Source organism: Rattus rattus, chromosome 7 (assembly GCF_011064425.1).
Source record: "Rattus rattus isolate New Zealand chromosome 7, Rrattus_CSIRO_v1, whole genome shotgun sequence".
NCBI lineage: Eukaryota > Metazoa > Chordata > Mammalia > Rodentia > Muridae > Rattus > Rattus rattus.
This window is the reverse complement of record NC_046160.1, coordinates 102502750-102514749: the sequence shown is the minus strand read 5'-3', so window position 1 is coordinate 102514749 and position 12000 is coordinate 102502750. Positions and strand designations below refer to the sequence as shown.

The following is a 12000-nucleotide window of genomic DNA, read 5'->3' as shown; positions in this document are numbered from 1 at the left end:
AAACAATCCATTGAACGGTCTGGGACTTGAGCGATATATAGATCAAATGTCTTACGTTTGCTAAGCTGCCTCTCATTTGGCCAGAATGGATGGCTCTTGGCTGCACTGTACCAAGAATAATTGTCCCTCATATATCCCCAATCAGCTGCCTTTTAATGACTAGTCAAAAATGACAATGTAAAAGATGCAGTGACTTTCACTGTACTTGGCCAATTTTGGACCAACTCCCATTGATTTGCCCTTGGAATAGGTGAGCTCATAAACACCTTGCACAGCTGGCTCCAGTCACTGCTTCCTGGTTCTAACACCTCAAGGCCTATGAGTTACAAGAGGAAGAGGTGAGATGTCTGTGGCAAACTTTTGTTCTTAGATTGCTTTTAAAGACAGTGTAATATCCTCAATACTTGACTTACAGAAAAATCAGTCTTTTCCATCCCGGAGATCAAATGACCTTTCCATCTCTCCAAACCAGCACCAGGGTAGGCTACCCTACAAAGACATTTGGAAAGAGTCCAGGCACTTGACAGACTTAGCAACCCCATGTGGCCTATTTCTATTCCAGATGGCTGCCTCCTCATCTTAGCTCATATTATGGTTGTTGCTGCTTTGGAAAGGCAGTAGATTTAAATTTAAATTTCAAAGCTACATGAAAGTGTTCCATTTCTCCTTCAGCCTAATATCCTCTGTCTTGTTTTTGGTATGACTGTAGGGAAAACTTGCAGTTTTCTTGAAATATGTGTTGCTGAAATATGGAGTGCATTTAGTACATATTAAGGATTGGTCTATAATTAGTTAATAATGTCAGTATCATCAAAGAAAAGATACTGAGAATCCAGGGGACCTAAGAAAGCTGTCTATTCTCTTGAAGTATCTTTTGGCCCTCACAGAAACACTCTTTGAAAACAACTGCTCAGCACTCTAGGCTTGTCCAGTCTTGATGATGTCTCTGCCATCATCATAGTTTCAATTTCCGGAGCTTCTGACTACCAGTGATCTGCAGCAATGAGGCCCTGCAGGTATGTCTTCAAGACATTCCCTCTCTCTCTCTCTCTCTCTGGCTCTCCGCATCCTTCTCTGTCCTCTAGCGGAATATATGTTGCTGTCTTCTTTTGCAAAAACCTGCCCTCCTTAGCCAAATGAATGATCAACCCCCAAAGGAAAAGAAGTATGTCTATTGCAGATTCTGTATCCTAGCCTCAAAGCTGCAGAACTGAAGTCCTCAAAAATGACTAATGGTGTAACGTGACCTTTCATACAAAGGAGATAATCCATAGGCAGCATACAATATCCTCCTAGATGTGGCTTGCAGCAAGAATCTTGTCTTAATGTTGTCTTTATTTTAACTCCTATATCTTCCTTTTTGCACACAGTGTAAGTCAGAATGCAAATGTAAAAGTGCTTAAGTTGTACATGGAGAGGAGACTCATAGTACTCTGCCTATCCTCTAGGGTCAGCTCTCTCACCTACAGAAAGCTTTTATGCCCCCATTCCATCCCAACTTTGTTTACAAGAAAACAAAGCATTTGACCTCTCTCTCCCACTGTGCAGATCTCACATCTGCCCCTTTGCACATACTGCACTTCTGGTTTAGATCCCACTCCTACCTATCACCCTTCTGCCGAACTAACACCCACTCCTGCTTATCTCTTCTCTATTTTACCACTTCTTTGGAGAAAGGCCATTTAAGCCTGTAGTACGCTGGCTTTCTTTGCTCCTCTGCACCTTCCCCTTGATGATGTTGATGCTAATAACTAACTGTAGAGCAATCACTAACATGTATTAAATGCTCTCCACATTCCAGGAACCCATTAACTCAATCACCATCAGCATCTGATGAGGTAAGTTCTTGGTTGCCTGTCTTTTACAAATGAGTGAATCAAGTCTCAGAGACGTTGTCTTGGAGAAGCTCATAGGACAATGTGAGGGCCCATATTTTCACCTCAACTGGCTCCAGGGATCATGTTCCTAACCACTCCATCACTCGGCCTCATATAAAACTCACTATATTTGTAAGTAGCTATTTAATCCCAACAAACAGTCAGGCATCCTCTCCATGACAAGAGAAACAAACATATTTGTCCAATGTTGCACTTCTGGAGATGAACCCAAGAATCAGACAGCAGAAAGCACTGAGGAGGTGTAACTAACTTCAAGGACTAAAGGCAACACGCAATTGGTTCTTTCTAGAAACTTCACTATTTATAGAGGGTATTTAAAGTGTAATGTGATCATGGGGTTGCTGATTATAAAACTCTCTTTTCTACCATCTAACTGACTAAACAAATTTAACCATTCACAACTAGAAAGGTCGAGTTTCAGTAACCACAGAACTCAACACTTGTTTGGAAGCAGAAAAATCACAGGATGAGCAAAGATGTCCCTTGGACCATGTATCACTCCACTCAGACCCAGAAATACCACGCACCTCTTTCACAGGTTCTACCCCAGTAGCCGGTGCCAGTGCAGTCGCAGATGAAGCGGTTCCAGCCGTCCTTGCACACCGCATTGTTCTTGCAGGGGTAGCTGTCACACTGCTTGGCGCTCATGCGTGAACAGGAGGACTTGACGCCTGCTGCATTCTGCATCTCCGCCAGCTGCCGGATGTTTTTGCTGCGCCCATCGATGAACAGGTCGCGGATGCAGCCCACATAACCGTAGTTGAGCATAGCAGTCCAGAGCTCCGTGGGGAGAATGAGGCCAGCCCGGTTCTCTGGCAGTCCGCCCAGGTACATGTCCCCCTCCAGGTCCAAGATTTCACTTTCCCCACTGGCGGTGAATGGTGTGCGCCTGCTGTTCACAGATATGGTACCTGGAATGGGAAACAGGCACAGTCTGAGTTAAGGATCTTCCTAAATTTCAGGTGAGACTCTGGAGCTGCTTAAACAAAAGTAGCCCCACAGGTGAGTGGGGACATCATCCTTTCCTTGTCAGGAGACACCATTTGCAATCAGAGAGAGAATGGTTACAAGCTGCTGGGTCATAAAGATTCAGAAAGAAACCGAGTGACTAAACCCAGTACATCTCCTCTCTCCAGAATCATATCCGCTGAGAGAAAAGATACAACATAGGGCACGAGGAGGTTAAATCCCAGCTCTGCCTACAGCCATCTTTATAGTCTTGCAGAGCAAATTTCACCTTTCATTTCTAAAGGGAAAAATAATTCTCAACTAACAGGTTGCTGTGACAATTAAAGGACTTCATATGTGTAGAGCACTGAGGGGAAGATGAAGACAGAAGGAGTCTGTATTGCCTATGATTTCTTCAGATGTTCGTGGGTCCCCAAAAGATTGTGTTTTCTTTATTCATGAATATGCTATAGATGGGGCATTTACTGCCCCCTCTGTCAACCAAAATTTTATGCACTGCCTTTGACTGCTTTTGTTTCTCTTTTTGGCCTGTGTACTTGTTTTGCTTTTAAGTACAAGCTCACAAAGTAGCCCTACCTGGCCTGGTACTTGCTATGAAAAGTAAACTGTGTTTGAACTTACAGTCCTTCTCCTGCCTTTGCTTCCTGAGTGCTGGAACTACAGGCAGAAGCCACAATGCATGGATGGAATATGTTGCTTCATGGGTTATTAAATGCACAAGGAACACTTTTCTTTCTCTAGTGTTAATTTCAGATACTGTGCTAGGCTTGTCCAGCAGTGTCTTCCTCCAACTGAGCTGATTTTGCTGAGCATAGAGGCAGAAAATCAACAGATCATCTAAGAATATTAGCTAATAGTAGCTGTTATAGAAAGAGCCAATGTGCCCTGAAAGCAGCTATAGGATGTGCTTTAAAGGGGGTATTCACTGAAGGTCTCTTCGTACGGAGAACAGTTAGGACAAAAAGTTGAAAATGACCCAGACTTGCAGAATACAAGGCAAAGTGCATGCTCAGCAGAGAGAATGGTGCTTATAAAGCCCTCAAGGGACTGTAAGTTCATTCACTGAGCAAAAATATCTATGGAACAAGCCTGACCACCCGAGTTTGTTACCTGCAACTCAGGTAAAGGTAGGAGAAAAGAACGAAAGTATCAACTTCACAAAATTATGCATGCCATAGAATACATACAATATTGTTAGTGTTATTTATTATTATTATTATTATTATTATTATTATTATTATTATTATTATCTCTGATTGCAGGAGGAGGTTTTCTTTTTCATAATTAGGCAAGCAAGTAGAGATCAGAAGAGATGGTCCAAAGACATAGATAAGTCCTGGGAGGGACAAAACTATTCTATTCCCTCAGCCAGTAAGCATAAAGTCCGAGGACTGAAGGAGGTTAAAGGCTATTGCATGTATGGTGTGCGTGCTCCACATAACAGCAGCAGAATGGACGGAATAGGAAGAACACAAAGGGCCCGTGGTGTATGGCTGTGGTAGATTAAGTCAGCAACCCTCCCATAACACTTTCTAGAAGCTGTCTCTTAGTCAAGTGGGCTTTGCCTGCTTAATTCTTAACATTTCAAAAACCTACATGACAAAAAGTAATATCCAGGTTACTATTTTAAGCATTTTAAATATTTAATTTTTTGGATTTATTTATTTTATATTTGAATTTCTGTGTATGCATGGTACCTAGTGCCTGAGGAGAAAGATTGTGAACCACCATGTGGATGCTGGGAATCAAACGGGGGTCCTCATCAGAGGCAATAGCTCAGTGGTAGAGCGCTTGCCTAGCAAGCGCATGGCCCTGGGTTCGGTCCCCAGCTCCGAAAAAAAAGAAAAGGAAAAAAAATAAATACCCTTAAGCCTGCAGAGTCATCTCTCCAGACCCTCATTTTATTTATTATGAAAATCCATATTATTATTATTATTATCATTATCATTATTATTATTTATATTAAAGTTGTCAGGGGAAGAGATTAGTAGGCCCTAGCGGGGCTGGAGAGAAATAGTGGGGGCATGAATAAAATTAAATGCATAGTATACATGTATGAGATAGTCAAAGAATAAACAACATTTTTATTTCAAAAAAAGGAAGAAGTTGAGATTTGTGGCTTCTCTTAAAGATTTCTTTAGCTCTTCAAACAGGGCTAAAGTGGTGATTAATGGGGTAGTTTTGCGGTTTGAATGGAAAACATCTGGCATATGCTCCATACAATTGTGTGTTTGAACTCTTGCTCCCCAGCTGATTCTGTGTTTGAAATCTTATGGAAGGTCTCTGGAGGAAGTTGGTGGTCCCTGGAGGTAGGCCTTGAGACTTGACAGTCTGACCCAACTGTCTCATTACTCCCTGCTTTCTGAGTGTGAATGCACTGTGAACGGCCAGTCTCTTGCTCCTACTACCATGCCTACTTTGTCTAATGTCATATCTTCCCTGTCACAATAGACTATCTCTGTAGAACTGTAAACCCAATAACTCTTTCTCCCTTAAAGTCAGGATATTTTATGGTAGCAATGGGAAAGAAACAAAGGAAAAGAAACATGTAGATTGCCAAGTATGGTCAGGGATCAGGACAAGAATCACTTTGGAATTTAGAACCTAGACTGTATCCCATAGAAAGCCTATGCTCTGGATGTATGGATGTAGACATTTTGAACATACATTTGGGTTTAAGACTCATTGTCTCCACTGAGGAATGCTCATAAAATGTTTACTGCTCCATCACTTAAGTCAGTTTTCTTCTGAAATACTCAAGAAAGAAGGCATGTTTGAGCGTGCTTCTTTTGCAAATAACTATTTTAGAAGAAATTGAAAGCTAACTGGAAAAAACTACCAGAAAAATATCCTCACAAACAAATGAAGTTTAATTGATCATACTGAAATGTAATGTTATATTACTTTCCTGGTCTCATTATTGTTTACTTAGGCTAAATATGAATATGATGTCTTTATGTATACTAGCGTTCCTGGAACACCAGCCAGTCACCACAAAGTCATACCAAGGTCATAGTTAGTTGCATGCAAAACATTGCAACCATAACACATCACCCACACATAGACAACAGCAGTGTTTTATAGACAATTCTGAGATGTTCTGGTGCTGCTCCAGTTGGCATTTTATTGATAAATTTAAAAAAGAGAGAAATTTCACCTCTAGAGAAAGTATGTTTTTGTGTTTCTAGCTTTTAAGAGAAAAAACGCACAAACTGTTCATTCTTGCTCAACAAGCACATTTAATTTTAAGCCTCTTGGTTCTGACCAGATTTCAGACAATCAATAGAGTATCCTACTGGGCAGTAAAACATCCAAGGCCACAATCTGCCACTGACTGCATTCTGCCTAGACCCCATCCAGATCTTCCTGAGGGCTGTATCACTCATCTCTGCCACCCTTCTAGCTGGGAAATGACACAGAAAAGCTGACATCCTATGGCAGCTCAGCCATTTTGAGTTTCCTCTTTGGATGGGGGGAACTTCTTGCTTTGCCATAGTGGTCAAGGGTACCTACACATAAAGATGCCCAGAGACGTAATTAATACAAATGAAGCTAAAGTCAGTCTTGGCTGTATGCTGCCCAGATGAAGAATCAGAAAATGAGCCTGAAATTCAGATGCTATACGTAGTCCTCTTTGGGGAAACACCCTTACTGATAACAAAGAATATGACCAGCATCGCCAGAGGGTCCTTCAAAAGGCAGCCAGACTGTTCAGGCATTCAAAAGCCCAGATTCTCTACTGCTGCTCCCCCTCCTCCCCTGCCCTCTTTTCGTTACTCTTCCAGAGTAGCTATGTACTGCCTGGGGCTACTTTGTTTGATCTGTGGCTACAGAAACAAACAAAGCCATTTAAACCAAATGTAAAAGGTTATGAAGAGGAATGGAGAGTTAGTGGGGCCTGTGCGTGCAAGAGTGAAATGTGGGCTTTCACACCAAAGGAAGCCTTTAAATCGAACATGACTTCAGGAAAAATCAATTTGCTGCTTCCTTTCTTGTTATAATTCCTCCCTGCAACATGACTCCTGCCAATTATTGAAGGGCTATCATTGTATAAACTCTGGCTTATCCCCACAGAGTAATCACAGAATGTAATGCCTGTGATGTCACAGTCAGTTTCCATGGTGATGAGAGAGAGAGAAGAGAAGAAAGGGCAAGGAGTGTCACATCCTGACAGTCCCTGTGGTCGGAATGGAAATGCACTTATCAGATCACTCATGGTACTAGGGTTTTAGAATGATCACTGAGAACATTGTGCAGAATGATACAGAAACTAAAAATTCTAGCCATCCATAATGGTATCTTGTTCATAAATATCACTTTATAACAACCATTAGAAATGATAGTGTGGAGACAGGTGAGCATGCAAGTGAATGTCGTCATAAATACATAAAGCCTGAAAGCTAACCAGGGATGTCTTAAGACCATTTTACCTGATCTGCCATCCCGCTGAATGTCCACGTGGTACCATTCCCCATCATTGGCTTTCTTCTGAGTGGCCTTCACTTTGATGGTGCCAGAGCCCATGTCAAGCAGCAAATACAGGTTGCCATCAAGAAGTTCCACAGCAAAGAAGTCAACTTTTGTGTTCTTTTGGCTCCGGACGTCTTTCCTTTCTTGGGGTTTCCCGTGAGTGAAGAGAATCAGGCCGTTGGGCTCAGTGGTGCGAAAGTCAAAGGAGATGGAACCCATACGTTTGGTGTTCCACTTGGGCAAGCTGATGTAAGCCTCTGGGGTCTCAAAGTTGATGGGGTCCAGAGTGGCCACGTTCTCACACTTGAACACAACTTCACCATAGATTTTCATCTTGGTGTCCCCAATCCGGGCCAAGCGAGACAGCTCCAGACGGATGTCATTATTCTTATAAACAACCTGTCAAAAGCCAAACAAAAGTGCCATATGAATCAGTCTTGCAAACGGTATCAATCCATCACTCACTGGGCATCCAGGAAAAGCATCCGAAGAGGCTTCAGGACATAATGGTCTGAAACAACATGTGAAACAAAAGGCTCATCCCAGAAAAGAAAAAGCTTCCCAAGAGATGGCTAGGGCATGTACAGTTTCAGAATGAGCCTCTATATTGCCACTGAGGGCCTTTTGTCTTTCTCCTTGGAGCCAGTTTCTGGATGTCAGAAAGCTACCAGTATGAATTTACAAGCAAAATTCAAGAGAGATTGATTTGTACAGGTGCAAAACACACTCATATTTAGTAAGGCATCCACGGTAAAAGGCCACAAACACCCTTAATGACCATCAGTAATAGATGGCACGCCTCTGTCAGGCCAAGCAATCCTGCCTTCAAAATTGCCTCAGGTTTTTATGCATCCTTCCAAGTCATTTTGTTAAGTGGAGTTAGGAGCAGGACAAAGTGATAATTATATTACCATTGTATGAAAATGGAGAGTCATAAATGCATAGGTTTGTATAAGCACAAAGTATCTTTAGAAAGAATTATGAACTATGAAATTGTCAGGAGGGTAGACTTATGGGATTCATATTCAGGACTGGGAGACTTACAGTTTCACAATACCCCTCTTGTTTTGTGTGATTATTCAAAACCATGTGGATGGATGACCTTAAAGAATGATTGACTAGGGCTGAGGAGATGGCTTACTGAGTAAAGTGCTTGGCACACAAGTATAAAAACCCACATCTGGCTCCAAGAACCCACATAAAGCTGAATGTGACCATGTGTTTCTGGAATCCCAGTGATTCTATGGTGGGATGAGAGGCAGAGGTAGGAGAAACCCTGAATTCCGTGAACTGAGTAACCTGCCATATAGGTAAACAAATACAATCTGAGTCTCAAATCACTTTAAGTTAAAGACAAACCCAAGATTGTTCTTTCACCTCCAACACATGCCAAGGCTTCATGCACACACATATAAACACATACAAAGTGGTTTGAATCATTGAGAGGAGTGCTGGTCCATTGAGAGGAGTGTGGGACTTTATTTTTATAATCACATTGAATATGACATTGATATCAAAACAAAGGCGGAGACCCTACTTTAGGCAGTTAAGGACATTTACTTATCTGATAATTTAAATTTGCCAAAAAAAGTTTATACCAGGGGCCAATTTACTCTATAAGGGGTATACCAGAGATCTCAGTCTCAGGCTTCTTCCCAAGGCGTGGTCCCCAGTCCATACTGCATGGCCATGGCCCCTGTCCCAAAAAGAGGTGGTGAGTGGGAAGGAAAAGTGAGACTATTGACAAAAAGGAGTCTGTTATGACTTTCCAAACTTAGAACAATCCAAAATGCCATAGGAATTAATCTAGATTTCCCCAAAATATTTAAAATATTTTACCTTTATTAATGCTTGTTTCTTTAACTTTGTATAACCTCTTCCCCCAATATACATCCTACCCCATTGTGGGTGTTCTTGTGTAGGTGTGTATGCACCAAACATGTAAATAGAGGGCAGAAGAGAATCACAGGTATCAATCCTCCCTTGCACCTCATTTGAAACAGGACCTCTTCTTTTTTTTGCTGTTTATCTGTTTCGAGAGATAATCCTGTCTCTGACTCTACCTTAGCATAGGTTCATGGGGATTACATATGTAGACCACTGTGTCCAGTTTTATGTAGGCTCTTGAAGGTCTGAATTCAGGTCTTCACACTTGCATAACAAAGATTTTATCCACTGACCCAGCACTCTAGCCCCAGAACTGAATTTTAGTGTAGTATTCCTGGATGATCTTTAGTGGTCCAATTTTTGGTGAACCACATCCATACAATAATATTAATTAAGGAACATCAAAGGGAAAGGGGACAAAAATAAGAATATGGAAAAGGCAGGCAACTTTGGCAAAGTAACATCTCTGTTTATTTCTAATCTATCAATGGGAGTTACAAAGAAAAGTGATTTGTGAGGAAGAAAAACTGAAGACACATAAAGCTCTTAAAGATGGCAGGCAGGAAGCATACAAAAGTCTCAACTATGTGTGGGGGTATTTGCGGGAGTTACTGTTAACCCTGTACCAGCCTTTGCACAGCCAGATCTAATTTGTACGTTCAGTAAAGCAATAAGACTTTGGAACCAAGATCGATCTCACCATCCATACTGTATCAGTGAGAGAATATTAATTGGGTGGGTCATGTCCATGCATTTTCTTTGTTCTGTAACATCCAACTACAGACCATTTCTCTCCTCTAAACTGACACCAAACAATAACCAAGCTATTGACTTTGAAAAATAATAGCCAGTGTGGTCCACAATTATGACAAAGTATTGGAAATTATTCACCTATTTTGTAACCTTGACTGTGGAGTGAACTATAGTCAATACCATTAAGAATAGTAATGGTTTTTAATACTTACTAGATACCTCATGGAAGACATTATATTAAAGGCTTATCTACCATCCCACCCAGATAAACACATATTTGGCAAACCTAGAATCATTCTTTCATTTTATAAACATAGAAAGTAGCTAAGAGACAGAACACTGGTAAGCATAGATCAGGACTCAGATCCTGTATCAGTTCCAGAAGTCACGCACAGAACTGCCCACATGTTTACTGGTATTGCCTGAGAAGCTCTTCATGAATGTTACAGAAAGTCATATGTGATCAGTTTCCCAGTTCTAAAGCTGCATTTCTTGTTTTAGTTCCACCAGACTGACCATAAACAAAGAAGAACACAGAGAATCCTCAGGAAGCTACTCAAACAAAATCATGAAAGAAATAATCAGAGTTTGACTAGTACCCCTTTTCTAACTCCCGACTATGTTGCCCTAGCGTGTGTGATCTCTGTATGGGAGCCCCACTTTGCCTTGGTCTGTTTCTGGATAAAATACCTTTGACTTTGCTCCCTTTAGAAGTCATTAGCAGGCAGCAATAACTCATCCAATATAAAAAGAGGAGGCTTGGCCCCCTGATCAATAATAGAGAGAGAAAGCTAAACCATCTGTCCTTACAGGGATCCAAGAAAGAAAGTAAAAAGACAAGGCCATTAAAATGAATATGAAGACCAACTCTTTGTGGGCAGTGTACATTGTTGACTCTAAGACTGATAAAGATAGGCAGAATGTAGATTTCTGAAGAAGTAATTGGTAAAAGCAGGGGCAGAAAGTGGTTTGTCTAGACTTCTGTCAAAGTTTCTTGGGAGGCAAGCTCTCTATCATGACCTTAAAATTGCTCGTGTGTGCAAAATTGCTGATGGTGAAAAGAGAGTCAACATCTTCCTTTGCTGACAGTTAAGGAAGCTTTCTAAACTCAATTTTATTCATCTCTTCAACCCACCCCTTCCCAATGATCACTTTGCATTTCCAGGTTAATGTCAAGAGGAAGTTAAAAGCCATCCATAGCAGAACACAGCAACTTCTCAACTGGCACAAAAATCTAGGGAAAAGCAATGCTATATCTTGATCTACAGCCGTGTTAGAACTCTACCAGAAAAAGTGGCCCCAAAGTAAAATTCTGTAGAATAGCTACTACTAAGAAGGTTTGGGAGGGCAATTGTATTGGACCTCTATGACACTCAACTGACCAGTTTCATTGCAGTCATCTGTCTCTTCACCTCTTATATATACTCTAAAGAGAACCATTCCATGGCTGGGCAGAAGAGTACTCAAGGTGAACCTTGAGCCTGTGCACTTGGGCATGAAATAGGAAGATCAGCCAGACCATTGCCCAAGGTGAATTAACATTGGTACTGTGTTCTCTGGAAATCTGCCTCTCACTTAAGCAAGTGTCCCAAACTGATAGATGGAACTAGACAGAACAAGTGGCATCAAGTGACAGAAAGCAGCCTTGTTGACAAGCTGTCATGGCAAGAAGCTATTAAAGACAAAGTAGAACTGGTACCCCATGGGGGAAGATGTCACACAGCCAAAGTGGCAGAGAATAAGAATGACAAGCTGATCTTACTATCCCACCCATGGATTAAAGACTGTTGTTTGGACTTATAACTCATGCTTAAGAGACCAGCTGGGAAAAGAGCTAAGAACAGAAGTTCAGAGTTAAGACAAATTCTCTTTGAACAGATGTGTTTATTTTCCTCTATGATCATGATATAGAGACATATCGATAAACTATGGTGTGGGAGCAATATAATAATAGTAGTTACAACATACGGAGGTCCTATAATATTCCAGGCTCTTTAATAAATATACTGCTATACACTGTTAT

At 41.2% G+C, this 12000-nt stretch overlaps 1 protein-coding gene across 7 annotated transcripts in view; it reads right to left on the bottom strand.

The window, feature by feature from the left end:
• LOC116905663 (neurexin-3) overlaps positions 1–12000 on the bottom strand; it is a 793437-nt gene that overhangs the window by 263463 nt on the left and 517974 nt on the right. For all 7 annotated transcript variants that reach the window (XM_032908632.1, XM_032908638.1, XM_032908639.1 and 4 more), the window contains 2 exons: positions 7298–7736; positions 2426–2809 (listed from right to left, as the gene is read on the bottom strand). In XM_032908632.1, coding sequence (XP_032764523.1) covers positions 2426–2809; positions 7298–7736 — 823 coding nt within the window. The remainder of the gene's footprint in view (positions 1–2425; positions 2810–7297; positions 7737–12000) is intronic.